The 20926-nt window shown below is 45.0% G+C and overlaps 1 protein-coding gene across 2 annotated transcripts in view; it reads right to left on the bottom strand.

Moving 5' to 3' along the window:
• The window catches only part of L3MBTL1 (L3MBTL histone methyl-lysine binding protein 1), a 70349-nt gene extending 61198 nt beyond the window's left edge, over positions 1 to 9151 (bottom strand). For both annotated transcript variants that reach the window (XM_043982501.1, XM_043982500.1), the window contains exons 1-6: positions 9039 to 9151; positions 3112 to 3265; positions 2365 to 2579; positions 1435 to 1576; positions 941 to 1064; positions 311 to 434 (exon numbers count right to left, since the gene is read on the bottom strand). In XM_043982501.1, coding sequence (XP_043838436.1) covers positions 311 to 434; positions 941 to 1064; positions 1435 to 1576; positions 2365 to 2579; positions 3112 to 3238 — 732 coding nt within the window. In that variant the 5' untranslated portion in view covers positions 3239 to 3265; positions 9039 to 9151. The remainder of the gene's footprint in view (positions 1 to 310; positions 435 to 940; positions 1065 to 1434; positions 1577 to 2364; positions 2580 to 3111; positions 3266 to 9038) is intronic.
• Between the last annotated feature and the right edge of the window lie 11775 nt (positions 9152 to 20926).

Here is a 20926-nt window from a genome sequence, read left to right on the forward strand (position 1 = left end):
GTAGCCATTGCTACTCAGGCCCATAATGTCCTCTTCCCACAGACTTTGCTGCTGCTGTTACTTAGGTGGGCCCAAGGACTCAGAGGATACATTTACAGCATCCTCATCTTCTTGGCAAGTCAGGCTGTCAGCTCCCTGACAACAGGAGTGGGTCTAATCCAATCATCCCTCCCAGCCCACGACCCCAATAACAGCAAGGACTCTAATAAGATAATAGAAGAAGGAAGACGTGACACTGCGAGTCTTCTAACCCCTGCCTGGGTCACCAGCCCCAGTGGTCTCCTTCCTCTTCCCAGACCTTTCTTCCTACCAGAGGTTCAGACTCAGATTCTTCCTCGGAGGGGCTCTGATACTCCTTCCTCTTCCTCTTCTTCACAGGCTTCAGGAGGTCTGATGTGTTGTTGCTGCCCCCTGAATTCTCCACAATCACAGATCTGAAGGAGGAAAGAAGAAACAGGGAGACCTGAGGGAAATGAGGGGCTGATCTCCTTCCACAGGGCCCACACCAGGTCCCTCCGTTCTCATCCCCTCCAAATACAGACACCTGGGACTGCCTGCCCGCCTGCTCATCTCCACCAATCCCACCAGGATCCAGTAAACTGAATGTCAAAATGAAGGAATGAATAAATGGAAAAACCTTCACGAAGAACTTACTGTCTGCTAAGCACAGGGATACAAATACTTTGTTAGGCTCTCCCTGCCCTGGAGAAGTTTTTACATTCTAATGGGGAAGACCACACGTAGGAGGGAGCCAAGGTCCAGGAAGGGCCACTGAGCTGGGGAGCAGTCCCTGGCTGAAGACCTGGACTTTGAAAGGTTCTCTGGTGGTCCTGGAAAGTCTGCCACTCGAAGAGGGGCTACAGGCCCAGGGGTCTCTTGTATTCCCCAGCCTGAGATGGGGAAGCCCTTTACCCCACCCCCAGCTCCCCATTCCTCTTACCGTTCTTTGAATTGTCGATGGCACTGCTCACTGCAGAAACCCCTGATTGGCCCTGACACATTCTGACGCCCACACATATGACAATGGCCCAGAGTTTCCTCCTCTTGGCGTCCCTGAGGGCACTCTACAATCAGGACCAAAGGATGGGAGGTGGTTAGGGTCCCCTAACTTCCTGTTCCATTCCTGGTCCCTGAGACCTTCAACCCATCACTACAGGCCTCCCTGCCTCCTTCCCTCCTCTAGGGTAAAAAATGCACTTGGAAAGCTCTCCAGGACCCAACTTCCCCTTCTACTGCCCCCCACCCCCTGCTCTGGCCCATAACTTCTGGTTTAAGTCCAGCAGAATCCCCAGCACAATGGATCTCAGGAAAAGGGAATCTAGACTCAGCAAGCCAGGCCAGGAGCCCCACAAAAGCCCCTGCTTAGGAGCAGACAGAGCCTCTACCCTCTTGTCTGACCCCAAGGCCCAGCACTCTGTCTAGGGAATGCCCTACCTTGCATCTGGGAGGCCGCATCCCCACCACCTGCTGGGCCCTGAGGGGCTCTGTCTGGGTCCGAGTCTTCCCTCAGCAGCTCTGGGGAGGTTATCTTGTCTGCGCCCACCACCTTCAGCGTTCCATAGTCACTGATCCGCAGCTGTGGAGAGAGGGGAGGGTGAGCCGGCTCTCATGAGCCCTCTTCCTTCTTCTTGGTCCAGGCCTACCAAGGGTAACAAGCCCCTTCTCTCCCCTTCATGCTGGCAGAGGTCTTCATGCAAGGGAAGGCTATGGGGAAGGGGAGAAGGCCTCCAGGGGCCCCCAGGAAAAGTCGAGGATTCAGAAACTGAGTTTATGGTGGTGGGGGGGAAGGGTTGGGGTATGTAGAGCATGTCCTTGTCAATGCTTCTGACCTTCCTCTGGGTCACTGAGGGGACAAGGAAAGGGTTCTGCCAAGCCCTTCTCTTTCTCTTTTTTTGGTGAGGCAGTTGGGGTTAAGTGACTTGCCCAAGGTCACACAGCTAATAAGTGTCAAGTGTCTGAGGCCGGATTTGAACTCAGGTCCTCCTGAATCCAGGGCCGGTGCTCTATCCACTGTGCCACCTAGCTGCCCCTTCTCTTTCTCTTTTAAGTCTGGAGTACAGGTTCATAGGGTCATAGCTGAGGGCTGGAAGGCATCTTAGAAGCCATGTAGTCCATCACCCTCATTTTATAGATGAAGAAATTGAGCGCCACAGCACTTAGGTGACCTGCCCACAGTTATCCAGGTGTCGTGTCAGAAGGGTGAATTTGAACCCAGCTCCTATCATTCCAAAAAGAGCATTCCTTACAAAGTATCACATTGATACCAGACCATAGTGAACTTAGCTACCTCCCTCAGAAAGGCCTCCAGGCTTGCCCACCATTGTTAGCCATGGTGGTGGAGGATACCTTCACACACTGACTGACCCGTAGGTTGCTCCCAGGTAGGGAGGTTGCCCCATCCTTCCACTCAAGAACTCTGACAGTATTTCCAGCCTGCCCCGAACTGAGCTGGGGGAGGACGGTAGCTGTGACGGGCTCGCTCCCTGGAGCCCGCTCTGGTCCTCCTGCTCTTGTAGACTCCCTGGGGAACCGTGGGATCTCTAAGGTATTGGTGGGGAGGCTGATGGTCGTGGTGTTGGCTGAGAGAAGAACATAGAAAGAGAATGAACAAGCCCCCACAGAGCCTCATTATCCTTAGTCCCCATTTCTCCAGGCCCCACCATATTCCCTCATGGTGGGAGCTGGAAGGGACCAGCAAACAGGGTGGAAATATCATTTATCCCAGTCATCTCCTGCCCATTGGATAAAGTCTGGAAAGAAGGGGTTCTCCAGACATGGTCTGGAGATTTCTAACCAGGATGCTGCCAGGAACTCAGGGAGCCCAAGGAGGGTGAGCCCAGGTCATCCCAGGGCTGATCCTCAGGCCCCTGGCCCCTAAGGTAGAGATGGGGAGGACTTCAGAGGCAGAAGCAAGAGAGGGTTTCTAGGGGCATTGGGACCCTGGGCATATTCAGGGATGCAAGACAACATAGCTGGAATGGGTATGTGTGGCTTGTGGCTAACTAGTGGGAGGTTCTTTCTTGGCTCCCACTCTGCCGTGAGTCACTCGAGGACAGAGGAAAGGCAGTGATGGGGCCCCTGGCTGGCTGAGGACTTGGGGCCCAGGGGCACCTGGGATGATGAAGGTGGTGGCTGGCAGGTGGCCAGTGCTGTCGTTGGCAACCAGGTGGACGCTGACCTCCCCAGCAGCAGTGCCCTTCAAGGTCCTTAACATCTCCATCTCCACTCTCCCATCCATGGGCCACCCAAGGGCCCCACCAGCCACCTGCACATAAGCCCCCCCAACAGAAAAGGGATCATTAACCCCATGGAAAGCAGGCCCCAGAAGAGGTTTCAGCCCCAGGAAATGGGCTGGACTCATTCTTGGTGAAGGAGGTACATTTAACACAGCATGTGGGGGGGGGGGTCAAGGAAAACTTGTTCAGTCTAGTGGGCTTCTTGGCCTGCCTGGGGAAATTTTCACCCGGGGCATTTCTCTAGTTCCCAGTCCTATAAAGCTCAAGGATCAGGTGAGGGAGCAAATGTGTTCATAGGAACCTTCAAAGTTGTTCAAAGATGCCAGGTCTTGGGAAATAGGGAGAGGGAAGAAAATCCATACCCATATTATAGAATCATAGATGTATGTCTAGAAAAGACCTTTGAGGGCAGCTAAGTGGTGCAGTGGATAGAGCACCAGCCCTGGATTCAGGAGGACCTGAGTTCAAATCCGACCTCAGACACTTGACACTTACTAGCTGTGTGGCCCTGGGCAAGTCACTTAACCCTCACTGTCCCACAAAAACAAACAAATATCCAAGAAAAGACTTGAATGGCTTTGAAGCCATTGTGTCCAATTCCCTCACTTTACAGATGAGGAAATTGAAGCTAAGGGAGGCTAAAGGATTTGCCCTAGGTCTTACAGGTAGGAGAAAGGTAGGATTTCAACTCTGTTCCTCTGGCCCCAGACTCCGTGCTCTTTCTTATGTATTAAAAATGAAGCATTAAATACTTTTCAATATTCAATCCAATAGAACAAAGACATTCAAAGGAAGAGTCTCTAGATATGCTTAGGCACTAAGGAATTAAGAGTATGGCACTCTGCTCTGAGGCAACATCTTATGAGGAACACTGAAGGAGAGTGGTCAGGATGGGGAGGCAGGAGAACATCTCTGTCACATCTCGGACTGGTTGAAGGAAATGTTTAGTTTGGAGAGGACCAGATTTGGGGGGGGGAGCAGATATAATCATGGTCTTCACAGAGCAAGGTCAATTAAGACAAAGAAGGACTGGATTTGTTCTGCATGGTCCCAAAGGGCAGATTGAAGACAAATGAGGAAAATTACAGGGAAGCAGATATCCATAAGGAATTAACAAAACAAAACAATCAGAGCTGTCCAACATGTATGACCTTGGCAAATGTGGAGGCTGCATTAATTGACCTTGGAGAGCCTTTCCAACTCTAACTCTCTTTTTATTTATTTTTTAAAGTTTTGAGTTCCAAATTCTATCCCTCTCTCATTCCCTCTCTCCCTCCCCTACCCCCTCCCTGAGGTGGTGAGCAATTAGATATAAGTTATACATGTGCAATTCAACTCTAACTCTCCAGCCCTATAGCTCTCCAACACTGACAGTCTTCAAGAATTGGCTGGGTGATTGTCTATCAGAGATACTATAAAGGGGAGGCACACTTTGGACCAGATGGCTTCTGGGTCTCCTCTAGGTTTAAAGATTCTAACATAGTGAAGTGGACGAAGAGCCTCAAAGCCCAGAGGGCCATAGCTCAAATCCCATCTCTGACACATTCTGATTGTATGACTTTGGTCAAGTCACTTAACCTTTTAGTGCTGCCGGCAAGACAATATAAGTTGCAGAGAAGGTATTAACCTGCTTTGGTAGAAAGTTTCCTCACTTGGGAGTTCCTTATACCAATACAATCACAGATTTTACTTCTATGAAGTAATCTGCTGAGGGCTACAGGGTGAAGCTCCAATTATGAGAATAGACTAGAACCACCAGGTAAGGTTAAGCTGGGGGCAGCTAGGTGGTGCAGTGGATAAAGCACCAGCCCTGGATTCAGGAGGACCTAAGTTCAAATCCGGCCTCAGACACTTGACACTTACTAGCTGTGTGACCCTGGGTAAGTCACTTAACCCTCATTGCCCCGCAAAACAAACAAACAAAAATTTATATTTAAGGTTAAGCTTATTGTGCAGGCTCGGGAGGCCAAGGAGGTCAACTCTTGCCATATGTGGTTAAAAAAATAACCTTCTAAAACCCGACAACCCCAAATCATTCACCCCAAACCAAAAGAAATACAAAGAGACTAAAGGAAAAGAAGAAAAGAAAGGCAGTAGATGGCATGGTGGATAGTGTTCTGGACTCGGGAGAAAGGAATACCTCAACTCAAATCCAATCTCAGTCACTTAATCTCTGGGTGATCCTTGGGCAAGTCACTAAACCTCTCCCAGACTCAGTTTCTTCATCTGTAAAATGGGGATAATAATAGCACCTCTTTTCCAGGGTTGTGACAAGCACCAAACAAGATAACACTTGTAAATGCACTTTATAAATGGTTAAGTGTTAGCCACATCTAATTCTGACTCCTAAGCAGCTCCAGCTCCAGCTCGGCTTTTAAGACACAAAGTCCCCAGTAGGGAAGAAGGCCTGGCTGTTGAATGTTCCTGATTCAACTCTAACCTGGTCTCTAGGATTCTAGGGGAAGCAGCAGCAGCAGCATCCCTGGGGATGAGCCTTATCATACTCAAACAGCCACAAATCAGTGGGGATATACTGTGTAGGAGAGAATAGAAGAATAATTACCCTCCGGGAGAAAACTGTTCACTTTTTTAAGTGAATGGATTTTTTCTTTAAGGCAGCTAGATACTAGTTAACATTCTAGAAAAGTATTTAAATACAAATGGCACATGGGTATCTTGAAAAGTAATCTGCTTCCCCAAACAAGCAGTATGGATAAGTATATTATAAACAGATTCTCAGAAGGCCGGGTGGAACAGTAGAGAGGCCAGATTGGAAGTGAGAGGGCCTGAACTCAAATCTCAGCTATGCCACCAACTCAGTGTGTGACCTGGGAAGTCACTTTCCTTTCCTGGGTCCCAGTTTCCTCATCTATAAAATGACAAGGTTAGACCAGATGAACCCTTACAGCTCTAAATCTATGCTATTGTGATGTTGCAGGAACTCCACCGGCATTTGTTAAGTGCCTACTTAATGCTAAGCACTGTGCTACTTTCCTAGGAAACAAAGACAAAAATGAAACCCCCTGAGTTTACCCTCTACTGGGGTGAACCATCGTGTACACAGATAAATCAGTACAACAAAGTAATGGGGTTGGGGGGGGAAGTTGGGAGGAGAGAGACCTAATAAACAGGATCAGAAGGAACAAAGGTCATAAGCACTGAGCTGTGTCCCTTAAAGGAATAGAGCATATTCAGAAAACATCCAACATCATCCAAGGGACAGGGCCTTTTCATCCTAGATGAAAAAGAGGCTGCCCCCTTCCATCTGGGGAGGGGAAGCCTTTGAGGGACATCCAAGACTTGAGTCATGAAAGGGTGGCAGGGAGAAGAGGGAGCTGTTCACCATATCTCAGATTCTTCAAGGGGGCTTGACACCAACTTGAAAGAGGTAAATTTAGGACAAAGCAAAGGGAAGTTTGAGTGTCCACAGCGGGGAGTCAACTTATGGAAGGAACATGCTATCCCAAGAGGTGGGATAGGCTGTAAGATATAATTGGGTTTATATAAATTCACAGAGGATAGATTTTTTAAATGGGAAGTTAGGACTCTTTGGCCCTCTCTTTCCCATCCTCCATTAGGCTGGCATCAAAGAAAAGAAACAGGCTCTTTTGTACCAACTGTCAGAGCTCTGATAGATCCAGAATTCAAGGGATCAGGCACCAGAGACCTGATCCACACGTGGAGATTATGATGCACCAAGGAAGAACTCAATAAATATTTTCAATTCTTATTTATCTTTAACTCAGACCAGTTACAAAATCTTGCAGTAGGAGAAATCAGGGAAGGCTTCATACTTGGCCTGGAAGGAAGGCAAAGATTACAAAAAATAGAGATGGGGGTGGAGTGGTCACATTATTCCCCTCCTGGGTACTCTAAGCCCCAGACCTGAGATCCCCCTTTACTTTCTTATTTCCTTGCTCCCAGTTCCCAAAGTCTAGAACAGCCTCTCCCAAACCATTCCAATGCTGGGAATGCCTTTAAAGGCCAACACAAATGCCACCTCCTCTAGGAAGCCTTCTCTGGTGCACTGACTCAGTTCTGTCCAGGGATCACTGATGCCTTTGCTTGTACCTCCCATGCCTTTATCATATATTATTTGTTGCTATTTTGCATTCTAGTTAATAATATCAGATTCAGGACAGTAATAGACCTTAAGGGACCTCAAGTCCAACCACTCATTTTACATTGGTAGAAATTAAGGCTTCCAGGTTAGGTGACATAATCAAGGTCATGAAGTAAATGGCAGACCTAGGATGTGAACCCAGGTTGTCTGAATCCAAATTCAGTATTTTCCCCCCACTGCCTCCTACTTGCCATATTTTTTTGTTTATTTATCACACATGACTTTGGTTTACAAAGTAACAACCTTTTAGAGCACCAGTTTCTTCATCTGTAAAATGGGGATAACAGCCCCCCCCCCCCCGTCATGTAATATTATATACAATGGGCTTATAAGCCTGGAGGGCCTAGATAAATATTACCATTATTGAAATATGAGCTCCAGAGTAATAAACTTTATCTCTCCCCCAGAGCCCGTTTAATAAAGGTTTTAAGGACTTGAATTGTTTCCCCTAGTAGGCTGTGGGCACCTACAATGTAGTGATAGTGTCCTAACATAGATGGGAGACCACAGTTCCCAAGGTTTCTGGGACAGTCCGGATTTGAAGAAAAGAAAGTTTACTCTGATCTTCTTACAGAAGAGATATCCATCCATGTGTCAGGATTTGGTCGGGAAAATACGGTCCCTCTGCCTACAGGACTCCACCTTTGGACAAGGCCAAGGCCACACAGTAGGGCTCAGGAAAGATGAAATGCTTTTTGCTGGTGGGGATGGGGGAGCCCTTCAAACCGGGCAGTGGACAGGCCCAGAACCTCTGTTCTTATCGCTCGGCATACATCTTCTCCTCAGGCCCCCCTCCCCGTTTCGGTCCCTCTCTCCCCTGCAAACATCAGGTACCCGTCCCCTTCTTTCTCGCTCCTCCCCCTCACCTCCCATCCCCGCCGCAGGAAAAAGGGAGATCGCTGCAAACTTCCCCTCCCGCAGGTTCCCGGCCCTCGGTCAGCACCCTTCTGCCGCGCTCTATCCAGCGCGCTCTGTGGGGACAGCTCCCAAGCCGGCGTCGGCGCCGCGGGCTCCGCTCCAGCCTCGCCAGCCCTCGCCCACCCCGAGCCGCCGCCCCCGCCCCGCCTTTGCAGCCCTGGCTCCGAGCCGTTGTCATCCCGAAACCACTTTACTTTTTTTAAAACATCAAAATGGCGGAATTCTTTTTATTCCTGTCCCCCCGACACAGATCTCATTTTCCTTTCCCAGGGGAAAAAAAAATCAATGAAAGGAGAAAAAAAAAGTAAGTTTGGGAAATGACCCATTTTCCAGAAAAGGAAAAATCTGCCCTCTCGGGCACCTTTCTCCTCTGCATTAATTAAAACTCTTAATTGGTTGCATTAAAAAAAAACAACAACACAACAACACACCCAAACTCTCCCAGGTTAGCCAGAAAACGCCCCGAAAACGAGCCCAGCCCCCCCCCCCCCTCCCCTTCCCGCCCCACGAGGCAGCCAAACCCACTTCCACCGGGGATTTTCTCGAACATCTTCATTTCCATCCCCCCCCCACCCCCCTAGCAAAAGACGTGCCCACGGAAGGCGGTCCACTTGGCCGAGGCCGGAGCGGGGGCTGCTCAAAACCCCCTGCCCGGCAAGCAAAAAGGAAGCCGAAGACCGGGAGCCCGAGAAGCCCCTCCGCGAGCTGCATTTTGATGATTTAAAGAGGTTTATAAATTACTTTCTTATCTGATTCCTTACCTACAATAACCAGCCTGTGGTCACTGAACGCTGAGCCTGCGGCTTCCCAGGCTGGGCGCGCGCCTGCGCGCACGGGGGGCGGACCCGCCTCCTCTGCAGAAACGTACGGGCGAGAAATTGACAAGCGAAGCATATTTAATATACACTGAGCTGGGGCGGGGGCCCAGCGCAGCGCGGAACCCCCGCCCCCAGCCCAGGCGGCTTGCAAAATGTAAACCTTCCATTAGAACGAAGGGGCCAATCGAGAAGATGGGCATCAGTTCAGGTGTCTGGGTGACGAGACTGGAGAGATTACAAAACGTATTTCAGTCTGGATTAGGAGTAGGGGTGGGGGCTGGGGGCGACCACCTGGAGTGCACGTAGAAGGAGCCTCCAAACCTGCGTCACGGCCTGCTAGCCAGGGCTGCCTGTGGTCTAAGGGCGCTGATGTCTGGATGTAAGGATGGGTGGACGGGGGCCAGACACCCAGAGGTGGTGAGCTGAGTTTGGGCTGCTCCAAACCTGTTTCATCACACCGCACTGGGACAGTGGAAAAGCTCGGATGCCCAACGCCTGGTTTAGCTAGACAATGTACACTGATTCCTCCCACCCGGGAAGAAGTCACGGGGGTCGGGCTCGCCCCTCTAGCTTGAGGCCACAAACCCACGATCTTTTTCAGCTGCTCAGCTCAAAAGCCCAGTACAAAGTAGCTAACTCTCCAGTCTGTTGCCCTACGCCCCGCTGGGGAGGGAGCGTCCTGAAAATTGTACCCTTCAGGATCGCGAAAGAGTTGGAGGTGTCCAGCGTGGAGAGGAAAAGCTTGCAGTGGGGGCAGGGTGGGTGGGAGATTATCACTGTCTTCAGGGTCAAATATTTGAAGGGTTCTTATCTGAAAAGAGGAAATAGATTTTTTTTTTCTGCAAGAGGGTGGCTGTGGGGAAAGAGTTAACAGAGAAGTAAATTTTGTAATTTTCAGACCTTGCTGCAGGGCATTCAAAACACCTTGTTCTGGCTTCGACCTTACCTTAGCTGAACTCAGAATGTCTAGAGGGTCATCAGCTGCTGTTCTTATTTACCACTGGCATTGAACCAATTCTGACCCTTGCCAGCATCTCTTCTTCCAAACTTCCCTCGCTGATTCTCTAGGCCCTAGCTTCTTAAATTGTGAGTCGAGACCCCATATGAGGTCAGGTAATTGAATGTAGGGGTCTTAAAACATTTGGCAACAGTAAAAGGTTATATATACCCATTTTATATACCTATATACTAGAGTTTGGACAAAAATTTCTCAGGATAAAAGGGGTGGAGATGGAAAAAGTTTAAGAAGCCCCGATCTAGGGCAGTGACCTGCATGGCTGCCTCTTCACCCCTCCCTACTCCCTATCCTATTGGAGAATCACAAGTACCCTGACTACACTGCAAAATGGTACAGTTAGCTGGATACTAATCAACAACCTGGAACCTATTTTTGGAAGGTTAATGTGTGTTCAGTCCCTTTGGACTAAGAAATTACCAGTTGAACCAATAACTTAAACTTGTATGGACATAGTCACTTTCACTATGAGGCCTTCTTTCAACCGGGAGTGGTCCATCTCTCACCTGAATGCTATAGCACTTTCTTTGGCAGTAATCTCTACTTTGTACTATATGGATCTGTGCACCAGTATAATCTCCTCAGCTAGATCTTAAGTTCCCTGAAGGCAGGGTCTGGTGTAGCAGGAGTACTATATTTGGGGTTGGAAGACTTCAGTTTGAGTCCAGTTCTATTGCTTACTAGTTGTGTAACTTTAGGCACATCCATTTACACTCTGAACCTCAGTTTCCTCATGTGCAAAATGAGGCAAAAATCTTTGCATTGCCTTCCTAGAAAGAGGATTGTGAGGATCAATTAGTCCATATATAAAAGCATTTTTCTATTCATAAAGTGTCATATGAAATGAGATTATTATTCACTCTTGTGTGCCTTATAGCACCCAGGACACTAACTTACACATAGGTACAGGTACTTACCAAGTAAATAAATCATGAATATGATTTATTGGATGCACAGGATGCAGACCTGTGAGATACCTTTGACAACCCTGCTCCCACTGCTGGACTGGGGAAGAAACAAGCCTAGGGAAGTCACTTGCCCAAGGTCACATAGCATTTTGGTGGCAGAATTAAGGTGGAACCCAGGTCCCTCAATTCCCAATCCAATGGTCTTTTCTCTATACTACATTGCTGATTGTATGAGAGCAACCTTTTAATACAGGATCATAGTTGGGCTTGGTAACCCATTCCTGTAGTCCCTACTTCTTGGGAAGCTGAGGCTGACGAATCACTTGAGTCCTGAACTGAAGGGCTAAAGCTGGGGTGTCTGCACCAAGACCTGAATCAATAGGATGAGTTTCCAGGAGCAGAGGGCCACCAGATTTCCTAAGGAAGGGGAGGCTGGCATAGGGAGTGGTTGGACAAATGAAGCAGATTAAAGTTTTTCTGCTGATCAGTATCAGACTCAGGCCTATGAGTGGCCGCTGTACTTCCACCAGGGATGGAAAGACTCAGTATCATCATCATCATAGTCCTTGTCATCGTCATCTCATCTTTGATTTAGAGCTGGAAGAGACCTAAGAAGTCATTTAGTCCAACCTCTTCTTTTTCAGATGAAGAAACAGAGGCCAGGGGGGGAGAGTTAAATGACACACTTCAAGTCTCACAGATTGTAAGTGGCAAAGGAGGGATTTAAACTCAGGTCCTCTGACTCTAGGGCAGCTAAATGGTACAATGGATAGAGCACTGGACTTGGAATCAGGCAGACTCATCTTCCTGAATTCAAATCTGGCCTTAGACCCTGGGCAGATCACTTAACCCTGTTTGCCTCAGTTTCCTCATCTGTAAAGTGAGCTGAAGAAGTAAATGGCAAACTACTCCTGTATCTTTGCCAAGAAAACCCCAAATGGGTCACAGAGTCAGACATGACAACTAAAGAACAACCTCTGACTAAAATCCAGCACTCTTTTTTTTGTATAATGTGTGCTAAGTTTTTATTTATTATGAAACAATGAAAATTGTGATTAAGAAATAGGTTGCTGGGGCAGCTAGGTGGCGCAGTGGATAGAGCACCGGCCCTGGATTCAGGAGTACCTGAGTTCAAATCCGGCCTCAGACACTTAACACTTACTAGCTGTGTGACCCTGGGCAAGTCACTTAACCCCAATTGCCTCACTAAAAAAAAAAACCAAAAAAAAAAAAAAAAAAAAAAGAAATAGGTTGCTGTCCCCTCTAGTTTGCACATTTACCAGCTCTTAGAAAGCAGTTCAAGTAGGTGGTGGAGGCACACATTCCAGGAAAATAAGAGGCATTCAGAGCAAAACTTCTTAAACTTTTTCCATTCTCGATCCCTTTTCACCCAAGAAATTTTTATGTGACCCTGGGTATATAGGTATATAAAATAGGTATATATAACCTCTTCCTGTTGCCAAATTTTTTGAAATCCCCACATTCAGTTATGAGATCCCATTTGGGGTCTCAACCCACAGTTTAAGAAGCTTTGATTTAGAGAATATCTTTACCCAGTCATCACAACAGATCTTCAGGAGGGTAGTCTCATAGTCCCTAGAAGTATAGACTTAATGGCTGACTATAGGAAGCACCTGTAGTGTTTCTTATACTCTATTCAAATGTCCAAAAGGTCAGTTTCTGATCTGGAAACCATTATTCGGTTCAGAGTTAATGCATGAATACCAAGCACCTTCTTTTAGCTAGAAAGGCAGGCATTTAGCATTTTGCTGAACCATACTGCATCATTTAATTTTGCTGGGATAGACATCACCAGGTTGCCAGGTTTCACTCTGTAGGATTTAAGTATTCCACCAAAACTAGCCTGTTTACTGCTTCCTGGGCTTGAGATTCCATTTATCACTTCCATGGCTTTTTAGTGATTGTCAGCCATCCCTTCAGTTTTATTTTGCATGCTTTCATTTTTTAAATGTATTTATTTTAAGTAATAAAGTATATAATTTTTCCTCTTAACTAATCTTCCACTCTTTTTTGTTTCATTGGATTGTTTGATCCTTTCACATTTAAAGTTGTGAGTTATTTTTATATTTTCTTCCATTTATCTTTAATATCTATTTTTTAAAAGTTATGATTTTCCCCCTCTTCTGCTATAAACACTGTACTATGTTCTTTCAGTTATTTTAGCTTCATCTTTTTTTAGGCAGCCCTATTCCCATTGGCTCTCTTTCCCTAATCTCCTCTTCTGTTTGTTACCTCTTTCCCTTTGGGGTTTTGCTAATTAGTTCCTTTTCTTTTCTGCTTTTACCTGTTTATTTAATTTCCCCCCCCCTCCCCTTTTCCTCTCCTCCCCTTCAACTAGTTCCATTCAGTAGTTGTTTTAAAAAAGTTTTTTGTTTGTTTTTGGTGAGGCAATTGGGGTTAAGTGACTTGCCCAAGGTCACACAGCAAGTCAGTAGTGCTTTTTAAAAAAAAATCGTTTTTGTACCTCTTTCTAGAGACGGTTTCTCTCATTATCCATCCTCTCTTTTTGTGTACTTTAAACTAATTTTCTGGTTCATGACCCCTATAATTATGTTTGTTGTTGTTCAGTCATTTTTCAGTTACATCTGACTCTTCATGATCCCATTTGGGGTTTTCCTGGCTAAGATATTGGAGTATTTTGCCATTTCTTTCTCTAGCTCATTTTATAGATGAGTAAACAGGGTGAAGTGACCTGCCCAGGGTCACACAACTAGTAAGTATCTGAAGCTAGATTTGAACTCAGGAATATGGGTCTTCCTAACTCCAGGCCTGGCACTCTTATCCACTGCACTGGAATTTCTAATTTCTTTCAAGGCTCAATTTAGATGTCAGTTTCTCCGTGAGGTTCCTGATCCCCATCCCTTCAACCCAGAAATTATTTCTTATTTATTTTGTGTATATCTTGCATTTCCTTATCTGCATATATGTCCCCTCTCCTCATTAGAATTTAAACTCCTTGAAAGCAAGAGCTGTTTTGTATCTATAGCCCCTAGGATGGTGCCTTTCAAAAAAGGCCTGTAGCACCTTTGAAGATGCTTTTTGAGCTGAACTGTTGTGGTTGTGACACTAATGGAATTGTTGATTCTTCATTGCTCAATGTTAATCGCATCATATTCTTGGGAATGAGACTGCATTGGTTGAGATTTTCGGTTGCCATAACAATGAAAATATGTGTCTCTACACATAAACACAAAGATATCTGCTTATTTTTACATTTTATCTTTGCCAAGACTAGGTTTTTTTTCTCTTGACTGAAATAATTTTAAAGAAGTATTCAGAGGACTAAGAGAAATGGTAAATCTGCATAAACACATATTTGATTTTTTAAAAGCATCTATGAGGTACCATTTGAGAATGGAGATCTTTATGAATGAATATTGAACTTATGTGAACCTCTTCCCCCCAAAAGAGGGAAGGGCCAGTTTCATTTTGCCTGAATAAATATATCTTGAATGTTTTGCATGACTTCTCATGTATAATTGGTATCATATTGTTTGCCTTCTCAGTGGGCGAGGGAGGAGCTGGAGGAAGGGAGAGAAGTTGGAACTCAAAATTTTTAAAAAAAGAATGTTAAAATAAATGTTTCTTGAATTGAATCATTTTTTAAATTAGTGGATGGTTATTTCAGGTGCTTAAATGTGTCCTGCTCAAATGGTGTTTCAGGGGTACTTGGTCAACTTGATAAAGGAGATTCAATCATGATCTGATCCAACAGGTTCCCCTTTGAATCATTGTAAACTTTTTGCAGAATGATACATTCAGATCACAGTGGGAAAAAAGTCCCACTATTTAGAATACTGCCTAAAAGGTCCAGGACTCAAGAATAGGGTTGTATGTTTTTCATCAACAACTAGGTATCCAAAAAGACCAGTGAGGTGTCCAGTGTTGCCAGTTCTGGGGCTTAAGTTCATCCCATATTATTCTCTATATTTGTGTCCTTTGCACACTTATGCTGTTGCTAAGCATACCTCGCCAAATCCCAGCCTTAGACTACTCCCACCATCCTCCTCATTCATTCCTATTCATATACTGTGGAATGGAAGTAGAGAAAATCAGCAAACTATGCTACTACAAATTTATGTTAAGTAATCTCAACTGGCTCCTCACTGAGAGCAAAATAATACTTCTTTTCTCCCTAATCAATTTGCTGTCTCACTCACCATAGGGGCTATTCCAAACCTTTTCATTTCCCCCCAAGTTTCTCATAGCATCCTTTCCCACCACCCTCTCAACAGAGAACCTTGCCTCATACTTCACTGAGACAACTGAATTTTCTGAGAGCTCCCTCTTCTCCCCGACCTTTCATCCCATATCATTCAGGTATCTTTCCCCAGTATCTCCTTCTTGATCCTTGTCTAACACGAAGAGGTGGCCCTTCTTGCTGAGGCAAACACTTGTTCCCATTCCATCTGTCTTCTCCATCAGATTGCTCCTACTATTATTATCCTCATGCTCTCATTAATCTTCAATCATTCCCTATCTACTGGCTTCTTTCCTGCTGCCTACAAAGATTCCCGAGTCTCTCTCCTCTTAAAACAAAACCAAAAAAACCTCCCTTGATCTGACACCGCCCCGCCCCCCACAAGCTATCATATTCTCTCTTTTCTCCTTCCTGACTAAACTGCTAGAGAAAGCCACCAGCAAAGGCTCAGTACCTCGACTTCCCCTCCTCTAACTCTCATAATTATCTGCAGGCAGGCTTTCAATTGCATCAGTCACTCAACTGAAATTGCTCTTTCCACAATTGCCAATGATCTCTTAATTGTCAAATCTCATGGCCTTTACTCAATCTTCATGCTTCTTGATCTCTTGGCAGCCTTTGACACTGTTGATAATTTCTCCTCTCTAGGTTTTCATAATACTGCTCTCCTAATTTTTCTACTACCCTATCTGACCCTCAACCTTCCACCCCCAAAGTTTCAACTAAACTCCTCCTAGCCTTTCCACTGTGCCCTGTGGAATGTCTGTTCCATAGGCATCAAACTCCCTTTTATCCTACTCTTTCATCTTATTCTTTCCTATCTCCTACTCTTTCCATCTACTAGTTCTTACTGACACCTGATTCCTCCCCAGATGACACAAACTCCCTGGACCACTTTTTCCGGTACTGGATGCACCTTCACTCATTCTCCTCTGCTTACTAGTTGAGTTAGAGGAGTTGGGATATTCCTTCCTCCTCATAGTTACTTCCAGGTTCTCACCCTACCTCAGTTGCTCAATTGCTCTCTTCCTATGAGGTTCCTGCTATGCATATGTATCACTTAATCCAAACCCTGGTAGGTGTTGTCTACAGACCCTCGGGTCACTCCCCTTCCTTTCTCAATGAATTTGGTGCCTGGCTCACAATTTTTCTCTCTTCTTACACTGCCCTCATACTAGAGGACTTGAACTACTCAGCTCCTCAAGGCACTGCTAGGGCTGAATTCACTTTTGGGGTGGGCATGGCATCCAGAGTTTTTTGCCTTCACTTCTCATCCCCCTGCAGAGGTTGTGCTGGTTTGAGCGGTTCCATTTGGTTCACAAATGACATTCTAACCCAATGGAAAGGTAGTTCTGGGAGGGAGGCAATATGGCCACAGGATTTTGGGGACTGATGGCTCAAAAGAGGAAAAAGGGAACAGACCACATGGGCATATTAGTCCTGTGAGGAACAGAACATGCCTGGGACAAAGCCCTGGCCACCCTGTGCTGGCTGAAAATCTGGCTTCATCAGTAGCTTTTGTATTTAAGGGAAGCATCACACCTAGAGTGAGTGCAACCAGATTGTGATTATTTCTGATAAAGTAAAGTGGCAATGCTAATGCTATACATGGGCTCCTTCCCTGGGGAATGATGGCAAATGGAGTCATTGATCTGGGCTGGGTATAAAGAAGCCATATTGGGGGCAGCTAGGTGGTGCAGTGGATAAAAGCACCGGCCCTGGAGTCAGGAAGACCTGAGTTCAAATCCGGCCTCAGACACTTGACACTTACTAACTGTGTGACCCTGGGCAAGTCACTTAACCCCCATTACCCCACAAAAAAAAAAGAAGAAGCCATATTTCCAGTGTATTTGGCATAGGGGAATTATATACTGTAGATAATAAACTAAGCAGGTATCATTTTCACCCTTAGGACATGTGCAGGGGAATTGGAGCCCAAAGCTTTAGAAGGAAAGGATGGCTGGATGGACTTCTCACTGCTATAATTTCACAGGGCTGGGGGCCTGGCCTGATTTCCAGGTAGAACTAGCTAACATTAGGAAGCTTATCACTAGCTCCAGACATTTCTATCTACGACTCTGTAATCGTTTTATATAGAGGTTTACTCTGCCTTAAAAAAGAAATTCTTTATTAAAGTTGAGAGGTGGCTTGGAGTTACCAGGGACATCAGATGCTAACTCTCTCATTTTGCAGATGAAGAAACTAAGGCCCAGGAGGTGGTGACTTGCCTAAGGCCACAGAGACAGTAAGAGGGAAAAGCAGTATTTGAACCCAGATCTTTTGAGTACAGAGTCTAATGTACTATGCAATAAGGGCAAGTTGTTTCACCTAGGAGATATCATGAGTGCTGACAAGATAAATTCATTGGACATAACAATAATACTAATACTAGTTTTAAGGTAGTACTTTAATGTTTGTGAAGTACTTTACAAATATTATCTCATTTTATCCTCAGAATAGCCCTAAGAGGTAGGTGTTACTATTATCCCCATTTTACAGATGAGGAAACTGAAGCATAAAGAGATTATATGACTTGCCCAAGGCCATACAGGTAGTAAGGGTGTGAGGCTAGGTTGGAATTCAGTTCTTTGTGGCTCCAGGTCCAGTGCTCTATTCATTGTGCCACCTCACTGACTCCAGGAACAGATCAATAGAGATAGAAAAAGAGAAGAGACAGAGATTCCAACCAGAAAGAACAGAATGATGTGTTTGTTCCCAAATCACCCCCTGACCCGTTGTATGTCCTGGGTCCCATTGGGAGATCTTCAGAGCTCTTTAAGAGACTTGCAATGTTGCTGAGACCAGGCAGCAGTGACTCAGGGAGACAGCAAGTATGCATGCATGCATGCATGTAAAGGACCTGAGATATCTATCTATGCACACATATAAAGGGTATAGGGACTTTTTGCTGTGGCAGCAGGATTGCTGGGTGAAGGTCACCAGTTTCACCTGTGGCACTCCACTGTTAATGTTTCCTTGAGGCTTGTTGAAATAACAAGGTGTAGTAGCAGCCTGGTGGGCCTGGGTCCAGTTAGGGATGCTCTGGCCCTGAGGGGGGACACTGTGACCATGGAGAAATACGGTTGATCAGCTTGCTGGGGTCAGTTGGAGATGACTCTTTCCTTGGAGAAGTAAAGTAGTTGATTAACCAGGTAGTGGTTGGTCAAACAGATAATAAAGCAGTCATGTCAGGGACCCCCAGAAAGCCGGGCTCCTTGAACATGAGCTTAGTTTGGAGCCAGTTGTGTTTGCTATGTGATCGGGACCAGTTAATGACAATAATTTCAAGTTAGAAATGTGGAATTTTTATTATTCATATGTCCAAATAGTTAACACCATCATTTTCCAGGCTGTTGTAACTTTTCAGTCTTAGGTCTCTCCCCTCACCCCCTTCTCCTTCTATAAAATTGTCATCTTCTCTTTTGTTCTGGGAGTTGAAGTTAGGTTTCTTCTCCCAGCCATAACTGTATGTGCTGTCTGATTAAGGAACATGCCATAAGCCTATAACTACCTGGAGTTGAAGTCTAGGCTTCTTCTCCTAGCCATACGCCTGTATGTCAAATAATAAAAACTTTTACTTAAATTTTGATTGGATCATGTGGGTAATTCTTTGAAAAAGGAATATTTTTAAGAACTAACCTAGCAGTAACAAAGGTAATTTGCATGGTTGAACACTAGCTGCCATGATGGATGGTGAAAGGGCAAATGAGAAATTGCACATGCATTTATTCCCAGTCTCAGAAAGACTCAGTGTGAAGTGTCAATCATGTGTATGGAGAGAGAGGAGAGATGGGTAGGGCACATAGTTTGTACTCTGGGTCAAGGGAGAGGAGAAATGAATTTATTTACCCTGACCCAGGAAGGAGTGAGGACATGGGAATAGGGGTGGGGGTGGGGGGAAGGAGGTAGGCTGTACATGAACAAGCAAGATCTTGATATCCGGCTGAGCAATCCTTTTGTGTGACAGTCAAGAGTGGTGTATATAGGCCAGACAAAAAAGTTGAAAATGTGTTGATAAGCCTTAGGGCTTGTTGGCCAAGAGTGTTCTTACAAGAGGCATAATACTCCCCCTGAGGAGGAAACAGTAATAATATGACAACTGTATTAAATAGCAACCAGATGGTGCAGTGGATAGAGTCCTGGGCCTAGAGTCAGCAAGCCTTGATTTCAAATCTAGCCTCAGATACTCACTAGCATGTAACCTTGGGCAAGTCACTAAATATCTTTATGCCTCAGTTTCCTCATCTGTAAAATGGGGATTATAATAGTACGTATTTCTCAAGGTTGTTGTGAAGATCAACTGAGATATTTGTAAAGTTCTTAGTACAGTGCCTGGCATATGGTAGGCACTATAAAAATGTTAGCTATTGTTATTTTTAGGAGCAATTCAGAGGAGAAGCAGTGAATGGCAGTTTTGAAGCCACAAGGAGGCTCCATCAAATTATAAAAGTGAAATAGAGTAGCAACAGCAAGGAGAGCTCCAGGACCAAAACAAAGGGACATTGCACTGTTCGCCTTGGAGCCTACATTTCTAGGTGATCTGTTCGCTTTCCCACTATCATGAGAATCTCCTTAACTTTATGCTAGCTCAGGTTCAGCAGGGGATATTTTTGGTAATAAAAATTATGCGAGTATGACTGAAGCCCCCATTTGGTATATTCTCAGAGCAAGAAAGAATCATAAATCAAATTGCAGATCATTTAATTGAGATAGAATGATGAAGTAAAGAACAAAGAAAATAAAGCAATCAAATGATTCTCAGCCTGCTCTTCCACCTCACCCATACAAAAAGTATACAATCTCTTCCAGTGGGAAGGAACAAAAAAAACCTTTCGGAGAAAATCTCCAAGGTGAAGTACCAAGCTCCCTTGGTGATATTCCAAAGTGTCTCTTGCTCCTTTCTGCTGCCATTATTCATTCAAGTCCTGCTTTCTGATGCAATTCTCTCACACCAAAGCTAAGTCACTGTTTTTCCACAGAGTTGTTACTGACCCTTCTTTCTGTGGTTGCTTATTATGACTCTGATAAGACCATCCAGGGCCAACATGCCTGGAGGCTAATCAATATATTTCTAGCTCTTCTATTTTTTTAATAGAATTTTATTTTCCAAAATATATGTAAAAAACAAATTTTAACATCAATTTTTTAAAACTTTGGGTTCCAACTTCTCTTCCTCCCTCCATTCCCACCCCCCACCCACAAGAACTCAAGCAATTCAAAATAAGTTATACATGAGTAGTCATGGAAAACATTCCCATATTAGCTAGGTTGTGAGAGAAAACAGTAAAAAAAAAAACAAAACCCAAAACTTCAGATTAAGAAATTGTCAAGAGGAAAAATAAATTTTAAAAAATGTGTTTCCATCTGTTTTCATTTACTATCAATTCTTTCTCTGTAGATGGGTTGCAATTTTCATAAGTCCTTCAGGGTTATATTGGATCATTGCTTTGCTGAAAATAACCACATACTTCCCAGCAGATCATCTTACACTATTGCAGTTATTTTGTATACAGTACATTTCACTCTGCTTCAGTTCATGTAGGTCTTTCCAGGTTTTTCTGAAAGTATCCTGTTCATTATAACCTGTATATAGCACCTTAAACTTGATAGAGAATTTTCTTCATAATAGCCCAGCAAAGTACATACCATACGTTTTACCATTATAATCAATCATCATAACTATTTC

The sequence above is a fragment of the Dromiciops gliroides genome, chromosome 2 (assembly GCF_019393635.1).
Source record: "Dromiciops gliroides isolate mDroGli1 chromosome 2, mDroGli1.pri, whole genome shotgun sequence".
NCBI lineage: Eukaryota > Metazoa > Chordata > Mammalia > Microbiotheria > Microbiotheriidae > Dromiciops > Dromiciops gliroides.